The 22,274-nt window shown below is 46.8% G+C and overlaps 1 protein-coding gene across 1 annotated transcript in view; it reads right to left on the bottom strand.

Annotated features, from left to right (window-relative positions):
- LMX1A (LIM homeobox transcription factor 1 alpha) overlaps nt 1-22,274 on the bottom strand; it is a 143,389-nt gene that overhangs the window by 118,470 nt on the left and 2,645 nt on the right. The window contains exon 3 of the mRNA XM_048861952.2: nt 21,252-21,438. Within this exon, the coding sequence (XP_048717909.2) occupies nt 21,252-21,438 (187 nt within the window). The remainder of the gene's footprint in view (nt 1-21,251; nt 21,439-22,274) is intronic.

Raw genomic sequence — 22,274 nt, 5'->3', positions numbered from 1 at the left:
AAATCATTTCATGTGGACCGCCAAATGGTCAGGACTCATTTGCATCCCTTACAGCTTGGACAGTCTCACTGCAGAGAGGAACTGACCCAGAGGAGTGCACATTTTATTGGACAATTCAGAGACAAAGATGTAAATGACCCTGCCACAGACTCACCATCCTGGAGCATCTCCCAGTGAGCCCCACTGCCTCACCCTCCTCCTCCAGACTTTGGTGGTCTGGGCCTTCCAGCCACGTCTCACTGAGAGTCTTGCCCCTTCTAGGGTAACAATGTCCAAACTCAAAGGAACAGAAACTCCACCACCTTTCCTGGACTCAGTCCTCTGCAGGCTGTTGGCCTCTCTCCCAGGCATTGCAGAGGTCTTTCTCACTCTATTAAAGAGGGCTACATCCCAGGGCTTTCTGCCTGGAGGCCAAGATCCACTCAAGCCACTGATCCTTGGGTCTCTCTTCTCATGGCCCACTTTAGAAGTCTCCTTTTCCCCAGCTGTCTCTCCCCTGAGGGAGTCCCAGGGTACAAGCTCCTTCCTACAGGCCCCTCTGTGGTTCCTTCCCCAGAGAGAAGAAACTTCCAATCATCTCTGTCCTGCGCCTCCTCTCCCTATTGCTATGCAGTCCCTCCTCTACAGGAACCACCCAGTCTGCTTCTCCCCAGCTGGGTCTAATTGTTAATTACCTGACTCCCCTCCAAATGCCACAGAATGGGCTAATTAGACTTGCAAGCTCCCCTTAACCCTGTCACTGCCAATGTGGGGTAATCACCTCATCAGAGACCAGTAAACTGCAGTGAGCTGGTAATCCACCCTCCTGAACCCATAGATTCTAAGGCTAGTCTAATCTCCGGCATCACACAGACCATAGAATGTGAAGAGTTCTTCCCTGCTACATAAGGGAAGTCTACATCCTTTAGGTCTGCTTTCCTACACAGACCCCATGCCTGATCTATGGTGTGTAATGGTCCTCTCCCATTACATTCTCCTAATACAACTTTATAAGTGTGGGTTTTAACGTCCGAGAGGAAATGTGTGCAGTAAAAAGTCTCTTTCTTTCTGGTTAACCAATGTTCTCAGGGCCAGAGCTGAAACAAGCTTGGTCTTAATAGTCCAACCCATAAAACTTTAAGTGTCATTAAACTTTTAAGCTGGTCCATTGAGGTTGCCCTTTAAGCCTTTCATAATTATAGATGCAGAACGGTGGAGCAGCATTTACCTGAGCAGATATTAAGTAGATTCAACCGCTAATGGGTTTCCTACCAATGCACCGCAGCCATGTTGCCATTTAAAAGGATACATTTAATATGGCTCCAGCTCTTTAACTGTCAGCGGAGAAGTCAAAAGATATACATAATTAAATATTTCATCTCTCTCTCTCTCTCTCTCTCTCTCTCTCTCTCAAGCTCCTAGCACATGAGTAGCCCCTTTGTAGTCTGGGGAGCACTGCACAGCAAAGGGAAGGAGCCCATGTTTACACAGGTTAGGTATCCCAGTAGCACAATAGTCATGTAACGTGTGGTACTGTTACATTCCAGAGCAGGGTGATCGTTTAATGTCAGTGAGTGTGATGGGCAAAGACCAGGGAGAAAGTGAGCAATGCATGATGCTGCCCAGACCATGCATCAGAAAAGTAGAAATTCAATCCAGCCCAGGCACCTCTAATCCGCGTCTTTGTCCTGAGATGCTGGGGGGGGAAGAGGGTGTGGGCAGGGCACAATGTGACTCTCATTCCAGTTCAATCGCAATGTGTTATGGATAGGCACAACTGCACTTCATGTCACCAGGGGTTAATGGAAGCAGAAGCATTTGGTACCCACAATACATCCTATACTCCATATTCTCTAACTACTCTTCAGAAACTCAGTTGCATGATTCCTTTTGATTGACCACAAGTACCTTAGTGACTGGCTTTCCAGGGGCTGTTTGCATTTCTTGTCTATGTTTCCATAAGATAAACCTTGGAACGGGGAGAAGACACGTGGGGTGTCAGAAGCAGTTTTTGATGCCTGCAGCAAGCAAAAATTGGTCCTGCCTCTCTGCTACCTGGAGCCCCCTCTCCCTCTGTCTTCTGCTATAAATTACCTCCCTGCCTTCAGCTTGGGGAGTGTCCTACCATGTAGAAGTGAGAAGACAAAGGTGAACTGAGTTCTTTCTGCTCTCCCTGTTCAGCTTAGAATCCTAAGAATGAGTATCTGTAATGATTAATAAGGGTTGTTTTGCTTCTTATGAAGGTGCGCCTGCATATGTTTAATCTATTTCGGCTGCTTAGTCCCAGGTGTAAGCCAGAATCCTCTCTGAAACTGGGGGGGGAAAATATTGGATGTCTTTCTGAAAAACATGCTCTAGCTCATCCACAAGATATGCGCTTAATGCAGGAATGGGGGGTAGAATTCTCTGGCCTGTTTATGCAGGAGGTTCAGGCTAGGTGATGATAATTGCCCCCTTTCAGTCTTAAAAAGAATCTGTGAACCTATGAAATCAAAACGAGTTGCTGTGGAGACATTTGCAAAGGCATAAATACAGACAAAAATCGAGTTTCACAAGAAATTTTGAAATTTGCAGTTCAAATACGCAGGTTTCAAAAAAACTGACTCATTTTCCCTTTGTTCCCCTCCTCCCCAAAAAAATGTAATCAACACTTTTTTTGAAAACGTTATTGAAATTTTTCATTTACCAAAAACCTGTTTCCCAGTAAAAGAAAAACTTTATTAACATTTCCAAACCCCAAATTGAATAGAAACGTCAATGACAAAATGTCACCACGGTTTTGTTTTGGTTTTTTTGGAGAAAAAAAATTCAACAGCTTTGATTTGTGAAAACCTGCGTTTGGGGAAAAAAGCCAATTTTCCTGCCAAAAAGGCTTTTCATTCCAAACATTTCAAATAAGCTGTTGTTGCAAACAGGAGATTCGAGGCGTAATTCTCCCGGTGCAACCCGGTTGTCTTTGACGGGATTGAATGGAGTGTAAAGAAACTTATAATTTGCATCTCTGAATTCAGCTGGATGAAGAAGGCTCCCTTGAGAAACAAAATCCCAGATTCATTCAAATAGCCCCGCGTCATAAAAATGTCCCAGGTAAAGGGACATGCGCCAGCAAGACAGGCTACAATTACATCCAAAGAAGTGGGCTGTAGCTCACGAAAGCTTATGCTCAAATAAATTTGTTAGTCTCTAAGGTGCCACAAGGACTCCTGTTCTTTCAACGGTATTCAATGAAACTTTTCTCCATGACCTCCTGGGTAAGATGCTGATCGCTGTGTTTACTTCCCACTTTGCTTTCTTCAGGTGCGGGAAAAGTTTCTTTCTTTCATTGAGTTCTGCCCCCGGCGTATCATCCCGTCATGAGATAGATTCGCAACTGGGAGATTTGCACGGTGTCAGTGGGGGTGAAGGAGAAGCGGGGAGGACAATGGAGAAAGGAGTGATGGTTGTGTTAAAAGGGATTTGTTCCGCTGTCAACGACAGAAAGCTCTCCCTAAGAGCGGCATTAGGAAATGAAGCCCAGGAGGGGAGGAGAGAAGGAGACAATGTACAGACAGCAGCGACAGGGAGACAGCTGTGAAGAATCAATACATGCAGCCCTGATGGGCTCAGAGAGTACAATTACTGTCTGCGGAATACCCAGCAAACACGCAACGCTCCTCTAGCTATTTATGCCCTGGAGAGGAGCAGAGACACTAAACTGACTCACACAAATGCCCTGCCGCTCAGCTCATTGCATCTTGAGAGATCAGAGCACTCCACAAGTTAGCATTGTGGCTGTCCCTGGCATACAGAGCCAGTCCTCTCTGGCTGCAAACCATCTCATGGCAACAAATTGAGAATAAAACTCCGATCTGGGGCGGATGCTGCTTCCCTAACCGTTTTAGAGGAGAACCCGGGATCGCAGGGAAAAACAGGTCCAGATAAAGTGAGGAGGAGTCAATGAAAATGGAGGTGGGCTAAAAATTCAAGTGGAGCAAAGTGGTGAGTTAGGTGAGGTTAACTGGGAATTTTGGGTGGGAGTGGAAAATTTCTGTCCATATTAAAACTAGGTCACTTTGCAAAAATAGGGAATCAGAAATAATAGGGGTGCACTTATATAGCACCTTCCATCTGTGGTGCTCAACTCACGCTTTCAAACCGTAGTGAAGTATTATTATTTATTACTGGTATTACTGTACCAGAATCCCATTGTGTTAGGTGCTGTACAAACACAGAACAAAAAATATAGTCCCTCCTGAATGAACCCTTCAAACACCCCTTTGGGGATATTAACGCCATGGTACTGTTAGAGAAACTGAGTCACAGAAGGGGTTAAAGAACTTGCCCAAGGTCACTCAAAGTCTGTGCCAACAGAGCCAGGAATTGAACCCTCAGTTCCCTTGAATCCAAGAATTTTATCTGATCCACAAGGACAGAGAATACTTTCATTCATCACTGATTACTAAGGTCCCGTGTCTAATTTGATCAAAAAAATCAGGAAAGGCATCATTTATATTAGATATAACATGACTCCATCTCCTTTATTTTGATCTGTGTAGACAAGTATTGTTGTATTAGTCAAACTCTAGCTAAATAAAGTAGGTCCCAACTCTACAAGCTCTTCAATGAGCACTGATGGATCTCAGCACATTGAAGAATCTAGCCCTTAATTAATCAAGCGATTCTGAAGAAGACAGATGATGAGAGAGCCCACGGAAGAACCAGCTGATAGTGAAAAACAGTGCAGTAATTGTTAGTGATACTGGGACAAATCCTGAAGTCCTAACACCCTCCAAACTCCAATTGACTTTGGCCCAGATCTGCAAAGGTATTTCAGCTCCTAAATAATGTCAGTGGCATTTCGGGACCTATATATATTTGAGGATCTGGGCCATCAAGCCTGAATCAGAACTGCAGGATTTGGCTGGTAACTAACGTGTTTTCAGAGAATCAGGAAAGTCAGAGATGGAAGAGCCCCTGTAGGTCAGTTAGGGTTTGATGATCTTAGTAACCCCATGGAATGGAACAACCATTGACTTCAGGAGCCCTTGAAAGACTGGGCCTCTGGTCCATTCATTGGGAGTCAGATTGTGCCCTGCCTTTTGTAGTTAATTGTTCAGTCTGGTTTTAAATGTTTCCTATGAGGATAGAACTGTGGTACCATTATTAGGGAGAAGGCTGGCTTGTTTTGTCCATAGGGTATTTATCAATTTACTTGCAGTTCTGTAGTGTCAGCCACAAAAAAAGGACAACTATAGCTTACACTTTCAAACAGAGCTAGGAGAGAACCGGAATTGGTAGGGAATGCCAAAAAAATCTGTTCCAAAAAGGAAGTAAAATCAAACAAACAAAAACCCCTGAAATTTCTCATAAAACATAACTAAAAAAAGTCGTGGCATGAAATCGAAACATTTCATTCTCATTGTGTCTTTTTTATTTTTATAGTATACCATATAAAATTTTAAAAATTGTAACCACAAGTCCTTTCAGAACAGAAAATCAGAATGTTCTGTTCCAAGAAGGTTGAAAACCATTTCACTGGAAATTTTCCAACTAGCTCCACTTTCAAATAAATATGCATCTTCTAATTTTAGCTCTAATTAATTGTTCTTTATTCAGAGCCCGATTCTGCTGTCCTGATCCACATGGAATTGTACCTTACTCCACTAGTAACCGCATTTAGTTGCCGTGGAATTACTTGGAAAATAAGGCACTACTGAGTGTGAGTAAGGGTGGCAAAATCTGGCCCGTAGTAAATAAAAAGAGCCAGTATGTCAACAGTCTCCCTAGACAAGGCTGTGTAGCTCTGCATCCAGAAGCAATATCCTTGTGACAGAATAAGGGAGCGAGGGAAATTTCAAGGAGGTTTTTCAAGAGAAAAATACCCAGCATTCTTCTCATGACACAGCAATGAGGTTGCATCTCTCCTGTTAATTTCTGTTCCTCTTCTATTTGGCTTTGTTCCCTTCCACAGAAGCCCTCAATTGTGGAGCCCCAGAGCTCCTCTCCTCCTCTTCAACATCTATATGAGACCACCCGCAGAGGCTGCGAGACCAGTGGACTCTGCTCCAATTGTGTGATATCTTCTGCCCACACAGCCATTGACACCGCACAGATGGCTCAATGCCCATAACAGTGAAGCTGTCTCAGACTTCACAAGTGATACTGGCCAGAAAGGGAAGGTGCTTTGTAGCATTAGCCAGGACACTGACCCTCAATCCCAACAAAGACATCAACCCCCTTTCACCACAGTGCTATGCCACTGCCTCAGCGCAAGGGGCTGGACTAGATGACCCTTCCTACCCTACGATTCTATGATTCTATGAAGGCTTGGGGTCCTTCTGGACTCATCACCCTGGAATGCCCAGGTAGCAACAGCATCAAGAAATGCCATCTTCTGTCTTCATTGCATAAGGAGACTTCACTTCTTACTCTTGGATGAAACTCTGGCCACATTCATCACCTCCTTACTGGTTTATTGTAATCCACTGTGTCTGAAGCTGAACATGGAAGCTAGGTTGAGGCTTCCTCTGGGGCAGGACAAGCTGCCATAAGTATGTCATCCATGTTCTGGTTGCTTCTCTGGCTCTCGGTCCAATTCAAGGACTTGATCTCACTTTCCATGGCCACCAGTGGAGTCAGGACACCTCTGCATCAGCAACTACATCTCCATCTATGACCTAACATGGCAGCTGAGCTCCTCTAAGATAATGCCTCTTACAAAGCCCAGGGCGAATATAGGAGAACCAAAAATAAAACGTTGATCAGTTGAAAGGGTCTGGCGGTAGAGTAAGCTACCAGAGGAGATCAGAGTAATCTGGAGCCTGGCTACTTTTCAAACATGCTGCAAAGCTCATAATTTTTATAAAACATTTCACACCACAACTGAACTCTTGATGTTATGTTAAAAATACTGTTTAAAAAAACTGACATATCCCAGTAGAACTTGAAAGTGGGTGAAGAGCAGAAAGGCAGAAAGACAGACAGACAGACAGATAGATAGATAGTCAATATCACAAGTAAATGCTATCATTAGAGCTGATTGAAAATTGAATTTTTAATTAAAACTTTCCCTACAATTTTGGTTTTCATTTAGTTTCTTCTCTGAAATTTCAATGAAAAAAATATTGTCACCATTTTATTTTTTTGAACCAGCCCTAATATATCCCAAATCCTCCTACCAGTAGACAAGGGGGAGAATTGTTGGGGTACAACAATGAAAAAAACAGTCCCAGCATAAGAGGCAGTTGAAAGCTAGTATCACAAGAAGCTTAAATCAATGTCAGCCTCTGATACCAGCATTGATAACAATCCCCACCAGTTTACTTTCACAATTCAGCCTATCGCATGTCCATAATTCTACAGTGATAAAAAGGAGGTGAAAGCAGGTCTCTGAGGACTGGAGGAAGAAGGATCCAAGATGAGGTATGTCCTGGGCAATGAGGAACAGATGATGTATTTATCTGGCTTATTTGCAGGCAAGGATGCCCAGTGCTAAGGCTGCCAAGTATCCATCACTCCCAGCCCTTTATATGAAATGTTAATTGTCAGGCACAAATCTAATTAAGGGCGGGGTGAAGGGGCAACAATCCAAGTCTATTATTTGCTCCCCTTCTAAAATAGACTACTTAAAGTAGAACACTGGATGAGAGGAGCCATTTCATGTGGTTCGAGTTACAGGCGAGGAACGGCAAGCAGCACTCCTTGTATTTTTAGTTGTTGTCACATTATGGTCAGCTAACAAGAGGAACCCTGACTGCAGCCACATCAAACCCTGGCCTGTCCCAACACAATGGCTGGGCTGGCATGGGGTCCAGCAATCACTCCAGGCCCAACACACTCAAGAGAGATCCTCTTGATCTAGCATGTCCCAATTTCAGCTGCCCCTGCATAACAGAACGTGGGTTTCCGCCGTGGCCCTCCCCCAGAATTCCTGTCTGCAAAGCTAAACCACTTAAAGATACCATTCCCAGTACCACAACTGGTACAACAACTGCTGTATCTGACAACACACCCTTGGCAGGCTCAGGGCCAGATTCAGCTCTCAGCTACACAGATGACAATCTGGATCCGGATTCACTCTGAGAGCTGAATTTGCCCCATTATGCAAACAAGAAAGGCAGATGAGACAGACCAGCAGAGTATAGTATTACCTGGCCTCCCTTTTGCATTCTTCCTTATTCAGGGCCAAATTCTGCCTGACGGTACACCTGGGAAAGGGTGCACTGGACCTCCCGCTGCCTAAGAACCTGGCAGAACTATGGACTATAAGGTGGATAGAAAGCTGGCTAGATTGTCGGGCTCAACAGGTAGTGATCAATGGCTCCATGTCTAGTTGGCAGCTGGTATCAGTAGAGTGCCCCAAGGGTCGGTCCTGTGGCCGGTTTTGTTCAATATCTTCATAAATGATCTGGAGGATGGTGTGGATTGCACCCTCAGCAAGTTTGCAGATGACACTAAACTGGGAGGAGAGGTAGATACGCTGGAGGGTAGGGATAGGATACAGAGGGACCTAGACAAATTGGAGGATTGGGCCAAAAGAAATCTGATGAGGTTCAACAAGGACAGGTACAGAGTCCTGCACTTAGGACAGAAGAATCCAATGCACCGCTACAGACTAGGGACCGAATGGTTCGGCAGCAGTTCTGCAGAAAAGGACCTAGGGGTTACAGTGGACAAGAAGCTGGATATGAGTCAACAGTGTGCCCTTGTTGCCAAGAAGGCCAATGGCACTTTGGGATGTATAAGTAGGGGCATTGCCAGCAGATCGAGGGACGTGATCGTTCCCCTCTATTCGACACTGGTGAGACCTCATCTGGAGTACTGTGTCCAGTTTTGGGCCCCACGCTACAAGATGGATGTGGAAAAATTGGAAAGAGTCCAGTGGAGGGCAACAAAAATGATTAGGGGACTGGAACACATGACTTATGAGGAGAGGCTGAGGGAACTGGGGATGTTTAGTCTACAGAAGAGAAGAATGAGGGGGGATTTGATAGCTGCTTTCAACTACCTGAAAGGTGGTTCCAAAGAGGATGGCTCTAGACTCTTCTCAGTGGTAGCAGATGACAGAACAAGGAGTAATGGTCTCAAGTTGCAGTGGGGGAAGTTTAGGTTGGATATTAGGAAAAACTTTTTCACTGGGAAGGTGGTGAAACACTGAAATGCGTTATTTAGGGAGGTGGTGGATCTCCTTCCTTAGAAGTTTTTAAGGTCAGGCTTGACAAAGCCCTGGCTGGGATGATTTAATTGGGGATCGGTCCTGCTTTGAGCAAGGGGTTGGACTAGATGACCTCCTGAGGTCCCTTCCAACCCTGATATTCTATGATTCTATGAGAACCGCAGTCTCTGAGCTCAGGAGACGCAGGGAACACTCCAGGCCCATCCACCCAGAGACACACACTATTCCAGAAGGGCATAAGGAGCAGTCAGAACTGTGGTGCTGGCCAGGGCAGGTCTGGGGCACAGTGGGAATAAACTGGATGAAGAGGAGGGATCAGGGGCTGCGGTGGGGGAATAAAGAGATGTTAGGGGAAATAAGGAGGGACGCCAGCCATTAGGAGGAAAGGAGATGGAACAAAGAGCGATTGGTGAGGGTGGAAAATGGGGGAAAGACATCGCTGGAGGAGAAAGTGGGGAGTAAAGAGGAAATGCTGGGGGAAGAGCTGACAGGAGCTACTTGTGGGAAAGTGTGAACAGGCTCTGAACAGGGGCAGATAAAGGGAAAGTGAGTTCATGGGGCTCATGCCAACCTATAGTAGCACCCCATCAGGTTCCCTCCTGCCCAGAGGCTGCACACCCTCTGTGGCTGCCCTGGCCACCCACACAAGCCACCTTTGGCTCCTCTTCTGAGGGGAGCAAGGGACAAGGTCCTGCCTCCTCACGCTGACTCCCACCACTGGGTGGGACCTCCTGAGCGAAATCTGGCCTCAGGCCCATGCCTCTGGCCAGCGCTACATCCACACAGGGCTTTGTAAAGGAATGGCTAGTATCACATGCAAATTATCTATAGGCATGCAAGCTAGCCAATGAAATAACTGGCATCAAAGGTCACCCAGGGAGCCGCACAACCTTTGGGGGGCTACATGAACCCAATAAAGGGGTGCAGCCACAGGTGCACATGCCAAGGGACTCCAAGATAGAATCACCCCTCCTAGTGTTGCCCTACATTAGCATATCTTTGCCCCTCCCCACCACGTTCTCCAGGCTGGGCCTCAGAATTGCATTGCGCTGATGTCCAACCCCTCAGGGAACTTGGGCTCAGATCCTCAAAGGTATTTAGGCACTTAACTCCCACAACCGAGGCACGTAAATACCTTTGAGGATCTGGGCCTCTGCATTTCCCATCCGACTTCCCATTTTATTCACTCCCATTGGTGTGGAAAAGACCCCACAAACATATGGTTGCCAGAGTATGCTCCCTATAAACTAAAATAGCATGAAACCCTCCCATAATTAGCGCTCGTTAATTTAATAACCTCTCCTTAAGGATAATGGCAACAAACGTGCGTTGTTTTTTAATGGCCCAGTGTTTAACAGACATTTAGCTGGTTTGTTTCATTGTTAAATATTCACACTGAAAGAAATGACTGTGAGCTGGTGTTGCGGGACCCTGGGATCTGCTGAAAAGAGTCTGCAAGGTTTTATTCCAGGAGGAAGGATAATTGAAACCCTGTCAGAAAAACCCTTACCCTGCCCTACAAATGGGGGTGAAACTCTGCTTTCTCAGAGGCCATCCCCTCTTTTAACATCCAAGCAGATGGTTCAAACAGAAATTTCTAAATGCTCCCCTTTGCCCCATGCAAGAGGCTTTGAGTGCTAGACAAAATACATTAATTGGAGGGCATAATTGGAGGAGGGGGAAAGGGGCCCAGACCACCCCTTGGCCCCTGACCACAGATGGAAAATTGAGCAGCATTGCTTCCATGCACTGGCTTGCCTTCTCCCACACTTTTGAAATCCTTCCAGTGCCCTTGGGTACCAGCCCCACGCCCCCAGGGAGAAGTGAAGCAGGGGGTGTCTGGAACCCACAGGCCCCAGGAGGGTGGAGAACTAGATTCAGGCTTTTGGTGCTGCCTGGGGAAGCAAGGATGCAGAAGGAGGAGGGAGGTTTCGGGCTCCCAGAACTGCCTGACCCCTGGTGGGGATGGTGCTCTTTAGCCTGACTGCCTCATTGGGTATGATCTTGGGGCTGGGTGTGGTGGGGGGAGACTGCAGGGCTGGGTTTAGGGGCAGAGCTCAGTATGGGGCAGAAGAAGAAGAGTGGGTGTAGACTGGGGTGCATGGAGGACAGCGTGGGGTTGGGTGTGAGGCAGAAGGAGAGGAGGGGGTGTAGATCTGGGTGCACAGAGGAAAGCATGTAGCTGAGTGCAGAGGCAGTGTGGAGAGCTCAGACCTGATATGGGGGAGCTGCGGGGGAGAGCTCAGGGCTGAGTACATAAGGACAACTTGGGGCTGCATGCAGGACAGGGGAGGGAGATCTCTGGGCCCCCTCCTTAGAAAACACCAGTTGCATCCCTGAATCCACGGTGCACTCATTCTGCACAGCTGCAGGGCAATGGGGAATATCTATTATGAGCAGAATCAGAATCCTGGACCAAAACACTCCTGAACTTGGAGGGTAAAACACAGGTCTTAGTTTGCTCATAGATTTCCATGACCATTATGATCATCTCACATGACCTGCCAATACAAACCAAGGAACATCCCTGGGTAATTTCTGCATCAAACCCATAACTTGTGTGACTGAAATAGGTTCAGAGTGATCAAGCTGAGCCCATTATAAAGAAATCTCTAAACTGTGATCTTGGATCTCAGATGCAGCTCCAGGCTTTCAGCACATGCCCACTCTAAACATCAGAATGTGACCAAAAGAACCACCAGACAAAATGCTAAGGTGAAATCCCGGTTCCACTGACATCAATGGCAACCCCCCCCTTGATTTCAATGGCATCAGGATTTCATCCTTAAAAAACCAGAAGTGCATCGTTAGCTCATGCTGAGGCTCCAAATTCTCCTTTCCAATTATGCTGAGATAAAGTTCCTGACAAGAAATGTCATTGTGAACTAATTGTTTAATACTGGTGTGACTGTGCTTGATAATTACATTTTTGGAAGGTATTAGTGGAATCCCTTTCCTAAAGGTTGTAGGCTGAGGGAGCAGTTATGTGATTTGCAGCTAATTGTTCAATTAGGTGGGTTGATTATATACGGGAAGTCTGCAATGTAACAAATTAGATGAGTAGTGATGATGGTTGAAACCACTTCCCCTCTCATCCACTGCAACAGCAGCCTCAGTTTCTCATTTAATTTATTCAGAGCGTCATAGACGTTAAGGCCAGAAGGGACCACTGTGATCATTCAGTCTGATCTCCTGCATAACCCTGGTCTAAAACCTCACCCAGTCATTTCTGCATCAAGCCCATAACTTCTGTTTGAGCTATGGTATGCATTTTAGAAAGACAGCCCCTCTTGATTTGAAGACTTCAAGTGATGGAGTATCCACCACACTCTTAGGTAGATTGTTCCATGGTTAAATACGCTCACGGTTAAAAACACCTTATTTCTAGTCTGAATTTGTCTAGCTTCAGCTTCCAGCCACTGGATCTTGTTATGTCTTTTCCTGCTAAATTAAAGAACCATCTACTTCCAGAAATCTCTCCTTCTATAGGTACCGTCAGACCACAATCAAGTCATTTCTTAAGCTTCTCTTGGATAAACTAAATAGATTGAGCTTCTTAAATCTCTCACTATGTATTGTCAACCCCAAGTGCTCAAAAATCACAAGTGAGATCCCCTGACTTCATGAATTGTTTGTTTTTTAAAAGTCCCAAGATTTTTAAGCCAAATACATTGAGGTTCTTATTTGTCTTCCGGCTTCTGAGCCTTTAGGACCACTCATGTCACTGTTTTGAGCTTTTCTCTGCAACCAGGAGGCTATAAACTTACTTTAAAAAAAAAAAAAAGCTGAGATGCTTGCACAATCACATGACTCCAGGAGCTGCCGCTTCAAATAAAACATGTAATATTGGTTTCAGAGTAGTAGCCATGTTAGTCTGCATCCGTAAAAAGAAAAGGAGTACTTGTGGCACCTTAGCGACTAACACATTTATTTGAGCATAAGCTTTTGTAAAGCTCTGCTTTACACTAATATTAAAATGCAAACCAGAGTGATATCACAGAGAAACATCAAGGGGCTGGTGGCTTTTTTCTCCCCAGAGCTTCCATTCCTTGCAGGTGAGAAAAACAAACAAACACCTAAGCCAGCCGGAGACTAAATAAGAGACATTTCCTTTCATTAAGGAGAATATAAATATTTCACTAAGGGATTTAGGAGCACAAATCCCACTAAAAGTCAATGGAAAATCTGCCCCACAATTGCTTGGTTGCCTGTCCTTTCTCCTCGGTCATTTTCTTGCACTATAAATACCACTGAGTGCTGTTTTAATGTTGCCACATAAAATCATGTTCATGTTTTTACCTTGTAAAGTCTGTTTACATTTAAAAAGGGAGGGTCTCAAACAGTATCCCAGCTCATTAAATTGGGCGGGGGGGGGGGGCGGGGATTCTGAAAAAGAAATGTTTACAGTTATTGTTTAATTCTGGGCTGGGCCTAGATACACATTAAACTTTGAAGGGCTCTGATTTTCAGCCCCTGAGCCACAAGAAACTAACATGCTTGTCAATGTATGGTTTTTATTTTTCTGAGTGTTATTTTTCCCTCTGTTTTATTTTACCAGCTGTGGTGCCAAAAAAAAAAAAAAACCCTAAGCAAACGGCTGTGACTGGCTTCACAAGTACAGCTTTATATGAGCAACTACAGATGTAGTTTTGATCTCTGAGTAATGTGTTTGTACCCCAAAAATAAATAAAATACCAACCCAAACTCCAAAGCAATGATGAAATCCAGAATGTTTATTGTGATCTTCGTTTTTAATACTGAAAAACATCCCAGCATAGGCGCCGACCTCGTGGGTGCTCCGGGGCTGGAGCACCCATGGGAAAAAAAATAGTGGGAGCTCAGCACCCACTGGCAGCCCCGCGGATCAGCTCCTCCCATCCCTCCACCTGCCGCGGATCAGCTGTTTAGCAGCATCTAGGAGGCGCTGGGGGGGAAGGAGAAGCGAGGGCAGGGTGTGCTTGGGGGAGGGGGCAGAACAGGCAAAGCAGGGGCGGGGGTGGGGTTTGGGGGAAGGGATGGAGTGGGGGCGGGGCCTGGGATGGAGCAGGGGGTGGAGCATCCCCCAGCAACTCATAAAGACGGCACCTATGCATCCCAGTTGCAACGGGCATCCTGCCCCAGATTAGGGCCTCATCCAAAGTCAACGGGAGATATTGCACTGATATCAATGGGCTTTGGATCAGGCCTTTAATAATTTTGCCAGTCATTGGCTATATAGAAATTTAGACTTCCCTTTCTCGACCTACTTCCCTTTCTAAACAAGGTCATTTCTTCCAAGGAAAGGATTTGCAAAGTCTCTTGAGATTTACTGAGCTGTGCACAGTTTGATTTGGTGTGAACGGCGGGTGATCGTAGTGTCATGGTTGCTATCTTGGCCAACAACACGCAGGGGATTGAAGCAGAGACATCCAGACCTGAAACCCGAGCTGTACAGTTGAGCTAAAGAGCCAACCCCCTGAGGCGGAGGCTATGACAGACTCCTGTCCTCTGTGGTTTGGGTACCAGGAGAACAGGTAGTACATGCTCAACACCAACACCAATATTCCACACTGCTCCTAAAATGTCTGACCCCAACTGCTCTGTAATGATCAATTTCACCTGCAGGGGGAAAGGTCTCAGCTTGATTCACAAACACATGAAAGGAACAGTGAAAACTTGAGGCCAGATTCTGCTCCCCCTATAGCAAAAATACCCTGGACTTCAAAAGACGCAGGCCCTGGATTCCAAGTCAGGGCGCACTCCACAGGACTTTGTCATCTTTGGGTGAAATTCACGCCTGTGCCGGTGGCCAGCACAAGTGCCATGCACCATTTAAGACCTATTAGTTCACAAAACAAGGCTTCAGAGTTCCTGTTTATAAATGGAACCTTAATTAGCTGGGGCCGGCTCTACGCACATGGGCAAATTTCACCCAGAAAGTGAATTTTGACCCTGAAATCACAAGTATGCACTGTGCAAACCTGATTCCAAGATGCACCCTCATCCACTCAGGGAACAGAAACAATGCCAGCTGACCTCTGTGTCCAATCCAAAGGACATCAGTTTCAAATTTCAAATGCTTGCAATGATCGGCTTGCAAATCATCAGCAGACCCGGCATTATTCAGAGAAATCAGTGGGCAAATAATTTCTAATGACCTGGTCAACTGGAGGAAATTGAGGTCTGTTCATGGACAGAAAAAGAGGTGACCCGGGCCAGATAACCACACGCGCCACAAATATCTTCCTTGGGCACTAAAATAAATTCTGCAAATTCCTGAGAGATTCAGGGCATTTGAAAGAGGATGCTATGCCAAGTGAAGAGGGGGTAAGAATATTTAAATACTGGCTTGTTTGGCTGCACCATGAGGTGAGCAATACTTGGGGCCCTACCTAGGGGCAGAGCAGGGGGTATTACAGACAAAGTGGTCTCACGGGAGCCCCTCTGCACCAAGGAAATGGTATCTGCATCAGCCCTGCTTAGTGCAGAAGGTTATGAAGTGAGCCAGGGAAGGCTCCCCCTCCTCCCCACACTGCCTCAGGGCTGTAGTCACAGCCTTCTAGTGGCTTCACAATTCCCTGCCATGGAGAGTTTGGGGAAGATGAGCATTCCCAGCTCAACTCCTCCTAACTAAACCCGACCGCAAATAAAAATCGTAGAACTAACATAACATTTCCCATCATCCTTCAGTCTGCCCCTTCGGAGCAGAAAGTGTCTCTAGTACTCTGTTTTTACAGCCCTACCACAATGGGTTCCCTATCTTGGTTGGTGGGTAGGCACTACTGTAGTAAACATCATTCATTCATTATTCCCCGATTCTGCTATCAAGATACCCAGGGCTTAGTGCTGTGTACTGAACAGCAGGATTAGGGTTTATGTGAGTATTTGGATTTAGGCAACTTCAGTATTTGCAATTGTTAATGGACTCCCCCTTCATGCTTTACGTTCAGGTGCCATTTATAAAAGCTTTATAAAGGGGTAATAAATGATTAATAGATGTTTTAAGAAACGGTTAATCAATTATTACACAGGCCAATAAACCAGCTGCTCATAACTCAGGCTGGGAAGAAAAGGTTGTCCTGCCCTGTGCGAATTTTGGACATTTTGAAAAATTTTCCCCATATTCAATTGGGCCGAAAAGCCACAGTCTGGAAACGTCACCTCGACTCAACGCAACGGAAACTTTCTGTTTCAACAGCGTCAAAATGGGAGATTTTGACACAGTCTTGAAACTTTATTTTAAACCAAACATTTTTCAAGTCGGATGCTTCACTGAACCCAAGGCTGCTTCGCAAATTGGCATTTTTCGGTGAAAAATATTTTGTTGAAAAATCCCCGACATGCTCTTATGAGAACCATCTGTAACACTGTCTTCTGATGTGCTTATACCCGTCCATAAATACATACTAGACCATCTAATACTTATTCATTAACCCTTTCTAAACTCTTTATGAATGAAATCTTAATCCCATGGCAAGCAGAGAGAAATGCTGCGGATACTGGGGAACTGTAACTATTTATCTTAGGTAAAATGTTTTTTTAAAGCCACCATAAAATTTGTCCAAATCCCTCATCTGGATAATTTTGTTTTAAATCAGCATTTAGATACATCGGTGAAATTCTGGCCCCATTGAGTTAAATGGCAAACCTCCCATTGACTTCAACAGACCAAGATTTCACCATGGGGCCCAATCCTGCTGTCACTGAAGTCAATGAGAGCTTTCCCATTGATTTGTATGGAAGAAGGTCTAGGCCAATAATCAACTATTTTACATTCATAAACTCTTATTTAAGTACCCCTGGGTGAGATTTTGGATGTAATATTTAGTGGCTTACCTTAGGAAATTGAGCCAACAGAACTAACTTATAAATCACCTACAATAATAACTAACCATTACAGAATCATAGATTAGTTTAGAATAATTAGATGTTTCCAACATTAACTGCTCTCTCCATGTTAATTTTGTGCTAATAATGCCAGTACCATACATATCAAGACAGCGGGCCTGTTTGTGTGCATCTCTATGTGGATCTCAGCCAGAATATATCTTCTAAGCAATTGTCACTAAATCTGGCACATGAAGAAATCAAACTATAAGCGGAATGAGAGGAGGATTAGTAGGTTTGGAAAATAGTTATTAAAAACATACAAGTGTGGGAAATCTCAATACAGCTAAAAGAAACTGAAAGAGTATAGAGATCTTTGGGGGGTTTTCCCCCTCTTCCCTATGCTGTCACACTAATTAAAGAGATCTGGTTATCTTGTATGAAGTGAGCTGTTGCTCACGAAAGCTCATGCTCAAATAAATTGGTTAGTCTCTAAGGTGCCACAAGTACTCCTTTTCTTTTTGCGAATACAGACTAACACGGCTGTTCCTCTGAATACAGACCCACTGTAACTCATACTGTCTCATTCTGTTGTATTCCCTTGACTTCTGTATTTTTCACCTCCTTAAAGGTCTAATCTTGTTCCTACACGATTCAATGGCAAAACTCCCACTGACTTCAATGGTGCAGAACTGAGCCCTTAATACTTAGGTAACAACTAATTTAATTTATAATTATACTGTCAAAGGGTTTTTTTTATTTCTAGTAAAAAGCTAGTAATAAAATGAAACCATCTAATAATTAGATCAAGTGGGTATATTCACAAGAAATTGGCTTTTCATTTGTATACATCTCTGAGTATCTATCTATCTATCTATCTATCCATCTATCCCTGGGTTGGAACCATTTTCCCAAGTAGTTCTTACTCATGCAAAGAGTCCCAGTCAGCCAGATCCCCTCCACTTGATGGAAATCAGCATTGCTCTGTGCATTTCAACAGAGCTATTGCAATGTGCCCCAGTTGCAAATCTGGCTCAGTGACTACACTGTGACTGCTTATTTCAATAAGGAAGATCCATATAAGTAAAGGCGGCAGGATTGGGCCCCTTTTCTAGCTAAACGTTCAGAAGCCAGGAAAACAGACATATATAAGGCACAACCTAAAAAGCCAAGCCCACGGCAACTTAGGCAGGTGTTTATATTGTGACATTTCATCATATTTTCCCATCACTACCATAATAGCAAGGAAGTATGTTCTGAAGGCTCATTTTCATTTTTTTTAAAACAGAAGACACCTTATATTGCTTTTAATCCCACAAAGTACTAAAACTTGCAGCTATATTTTTACCAGTTGATTAACAAAACACACACATACCAAGTCCTGAGACCAAAAAAACACAACCGGTTTTCATTTTTTTAGCTGCAACTCTTCCTTCCATTTCAGCTTCAGAGAGTTCTTTCCTTGTTTCCTGAGTGTTTGAAAACAATGCCAAGCTTCCACTCTCACAAATTCTGCATCAAACTTTACTTGTAGCTGCAGTAATTAAACTCATGTCCTTAAAGGGAAGTTACAGAAGTCACTTTAGCGAAATATAAGATTTGCCCTAGAATACACTCGCCCTATTAACATGGCGAGAGAAGAACTTTGCCAGTATACTCAGTTTTCTAATAAATCAAATACATTTCCAATGTTCCTGAATGAATATCATGGGGCTTGTCAATATGTGTATTATTCTCATGCATAAAAGTCTGAACTTTGACTCCTGGGAAGTGCCCTGTTAAACAAGCCCACTAGCCCACAAACTTGGGTGGCCACTGATGCCTCTCTAGCATACTGGACATTCTGGTACTTCCGGGAAGGGCGTGGACCCACCCTCGCCTATGTGACCCCACCCTGCCACCCAGAGGAGGAGATTTTGAAGAGCCATTGGCGTGACCTCACATGCATGGTCACACCTCCTGGGGCAGAGTGGTGCATTCTTTGGTGTTGCCCATCCGGGATTCAGCACAGGGGACAAACCCATAGGAAAAAAGAGGACTGTCCGGCTTAACGTGGGACAAACGGCCGGCCTCCCACCAGCACACCCCTGCAAACACACAAACTAAACAACTCACAGAACCTGGGGAAATGAGTCCCAGCATTAAACACTGAAAAGCCTACAAAACTGCTACTGACGTAGGTGGCAGAGGGATCTGGCCCCATTTTCCTGATTTGCCGAAGGCTTAATCCAAAACCCCTTTAAAGCAGTAGGTTTCTTTCCATTGGCTTTAAATGGGCTTTGAAGCAAGCCATCCTGGGGGTCCAGTTCTGCCATGTAGGTAGCGCCCATAGTAAGAAGCAGCATGCAGGCCTGGAGGAGCTATGCAGGAAATCACAAGGCCTCCCTAGCAGCCACAGGGAGCCCAATGCAGGGAATGGGAGAGAGTGGGAAATGTCGCCTCTGCTGACCTGCCCTCAATGTCAATGCTTTTAAGAGCATAATTTCCAGAGTAGATAAAAAACTTCTTAACTATTCTCTGTAGATACATCACACAATGATTATGGCACCAGTGAGCTACTGGCTCTCGGTAGAGACCTTACTTGCCACCCTTTGGTGAATTATTATGCATATACCTGATCCGGGGAATCCCTGTAAACCCCCATGCATCCCCTCTGTCCAATTGGCATCAAGAGGTCCCTGGGGCGGTGCAGTCTGGAGGGGAGGGTGGGCCTGTGTGGGTGCTGTGTCTCTGGGAAAGTAGCAGTTCCTGGGCCACTCTTGTGTCCATCCCTTATGCTGGGGGAGAAAGCTCCTTGCTCTCCAAACATCCCCACAGCCCTGCATTTAACACTGCAGAAGGATTTGAATGGGAAATAGAACAAGAGGGACTCCCCTTCCACCCCTCATCCACCCCAGTATATACTAAAGGCCATGTCCTGTGGTTCTCACCCAAGTCAAACTCCTGCTGAAATCAAGAGAAGTCTTGCCTGGGTGAAGACTTTAGGAGCAAGGCCCCACTCTCTGTCTTAACAAGAAGGTGCCCACTCTCCCCAGGGTTTCCTGCCCTGCAGGGTTAGTCCCAAGACTGGAGATATGGATTCGATTCCCCCTGGGAGCTTGGCTAAATCACCTAGAATGAAATCCTGCCCCCACTGAAGTGAATGGGAGTTTTGCCATTGAGCCCAAGGGGGCCAGAATTTCGCTATTAATCTCTGGGTGCCTCAGTTCCCCCAGCTGTGCAATGGGGATAACAGCACTGCCCTGCCTCGCAGGGGTGTTGTGAGAGTGAACATAGGGAAGACTGGGCGGTGCTCAGACACTGCAGTGATGGGGGGCCGGTAAGCTCCTTAGATAAATACTTTTTGAGCTTTTGAGATCAAGTGAAAGAAACCAGGAATCCCCATGCCCTGTAACCACCCTCTGTAGGGCCACAAAGGCCTTTCAGGCAATTACAGTCCCATTTGCAAAAGCCACTGACGCCCTTTTAGGAACCCGTCCGGAATCCCGCTGACTTTCCAGGGGCTCCGGAGGGCACCGGGCCCTTCTGAACCTGGCACTTCGGCCCTTGCAGCACGTGCAGTTGTGTCCCCCCCCCCCGCCCCGGTCTCTAGCCTTAGCAGGGCGGTGGGCTCCCCTCAACAGGAAACAGACCCAATCTCACCCTCTGGGGGTCCGGCTGCGCCCCCAGATTGTCCCAAACACAGAGCCGCAGCCCAGACACGGGGGGCGCTTCTGGGTGAGAAGCGACGGAGGGGGAAAGCCCCCTGCAGCCCAGGCCACCCTGGCCAGCTGCTGGGCATCCCCCTTCGCCCGTCTGGGGCGGGGGGCAGAGCTGGGTCGGCGGCCGCGGGCATGCGGGCGGGCGCGTTTGGCCGGGGGGGCTCGGGCTCCAGCGGCGGGCACCGCAAAGCAACGCGATGCACCCCATGGCCACGCACCGGCCCTGGCTGCCCCGGCCCCGCAGCTCGCTTCTCAGCTCGCTTCTCCCGGCCGATCAGGCCCGGACCTGCGGCCCCCGGCACAGGGCCTTTCTCCGGGCCGAGACCGCGCGCTGGAAGGAGCGGGGGCGGGGGCGGGGGCGGGAGCGGGAGCGGGGGCGGGGTCTGGGGCGGGGGCGGGGGCGGGGGCGGGGTCTGGGGCGGGGGCGGGGGCTGGGGCGGGAGCGGGGGCGGGGGCTGGGGCGGGGGCGGGAGCGGGGGCTGGGGCGGGGGCTGGGGCGGGGGCGGGAGCGGGAGCTGGGGCGGGGGCGGGAGCGGGAGCTGGGGCGGGGGCGGGGGCTGGCCGGCCCCTCTGTCCGCCCGGCCTGCCGCCCGCGGCCGCGCTCGACTTACTTCTCATAGTGGAGCTTGCAGTAGAGCTTCTTGTCGCGGTAGAAGCAGGTGGTCTCCAGAGGCTCCTGGCACGAGGCGCACTGCACGCACTGTTCGTGCCACAAGCTGTCATTGAGCCGCAGCAGAAACCGGTCCGAGATCACCCGCTGGCAGCCCTCGCACACCGACCTGGGGCTCACGGCGCTGCCTGCGACCAAAGAAACACAGGGAGCGGTGGCACCATGGGCAGCAAAGTGGCCCCTTCCCCAGGCCCCCCCAGGCTGTGGGTCTCCAACGAGCCGCAAGCCACTGCCAGAGGCTCCCTGGGCTTGTGATGCCGCTCCTTGGAAGAGCTGGGGGCGGGGGGCGGGGGGGGGCGAGCAAATCAAAACCATCGTTCCAGTTGCGGGGGATTTTTCCTGGGCAGAGAACTGCTCTAGCAATGCTCCAGGGCGAGAATTGCCAGGCCGCCCTGACACAAACCCGTGGGATTTGCATACACGCGCCTTAGAAATATACACCACGCGGGGACACACGCGAGACAATACACTGCCCGCTGTATCCCCTCCGCAACTGAGCGGGTGCGAGTCAGGCTCGAGTCTCAAGAATATGTTGTCTTTTCCCCCCCCTAAACGAATTTGTAGGAAAAGAACAAAAATATTTGACCTCCCAAAGATGGCAAAGGATTATCGGCAGGATAATGGAGATAAACATCTCGATGGCAAGCGGTTAGTTTTTCAAAGAATTAACCTTCCTTAGTTAAGTTCGTATTTATGCACACGAAAGCGCCCCCCCCCCCCAGTTTAGGAGCTATTCCCCCCCCCATGACATTTTTTTAAAAAGTGGCATTAAAGGAGTGACATGTTTGGGGTCGAAGTAATCATAAAGGAACCCGTTTGACTCAGGAGATAAGGAGAGAATTCATAAATCAACAAAAACCAGGAGCAGATGTCATCAAAGGGGAAATGTAAAGCCTCCCCCGAACAGAGAAGTGAAATGAAGACGAAAAAAGAAAACACTTCAGCTCGTTAAAAGAAGAAATTT

The sequence above is a fragment of the Caretta caretta genome, chromosome 8 (assembly GCF_965140235.1).
Source record: "Caretta caretta isolate rCarCar2 chromosome 8, rCarCar1.hap1, whole genome shotgun sequence".
NCBI lineage: Eukaryota > Metazoa > Chordata > Testudines > Cheloniidae > Caretta > Caretta caretta.
This window is presented reverse-complemented; position numbering and strand designations above follow the sequence as displayed.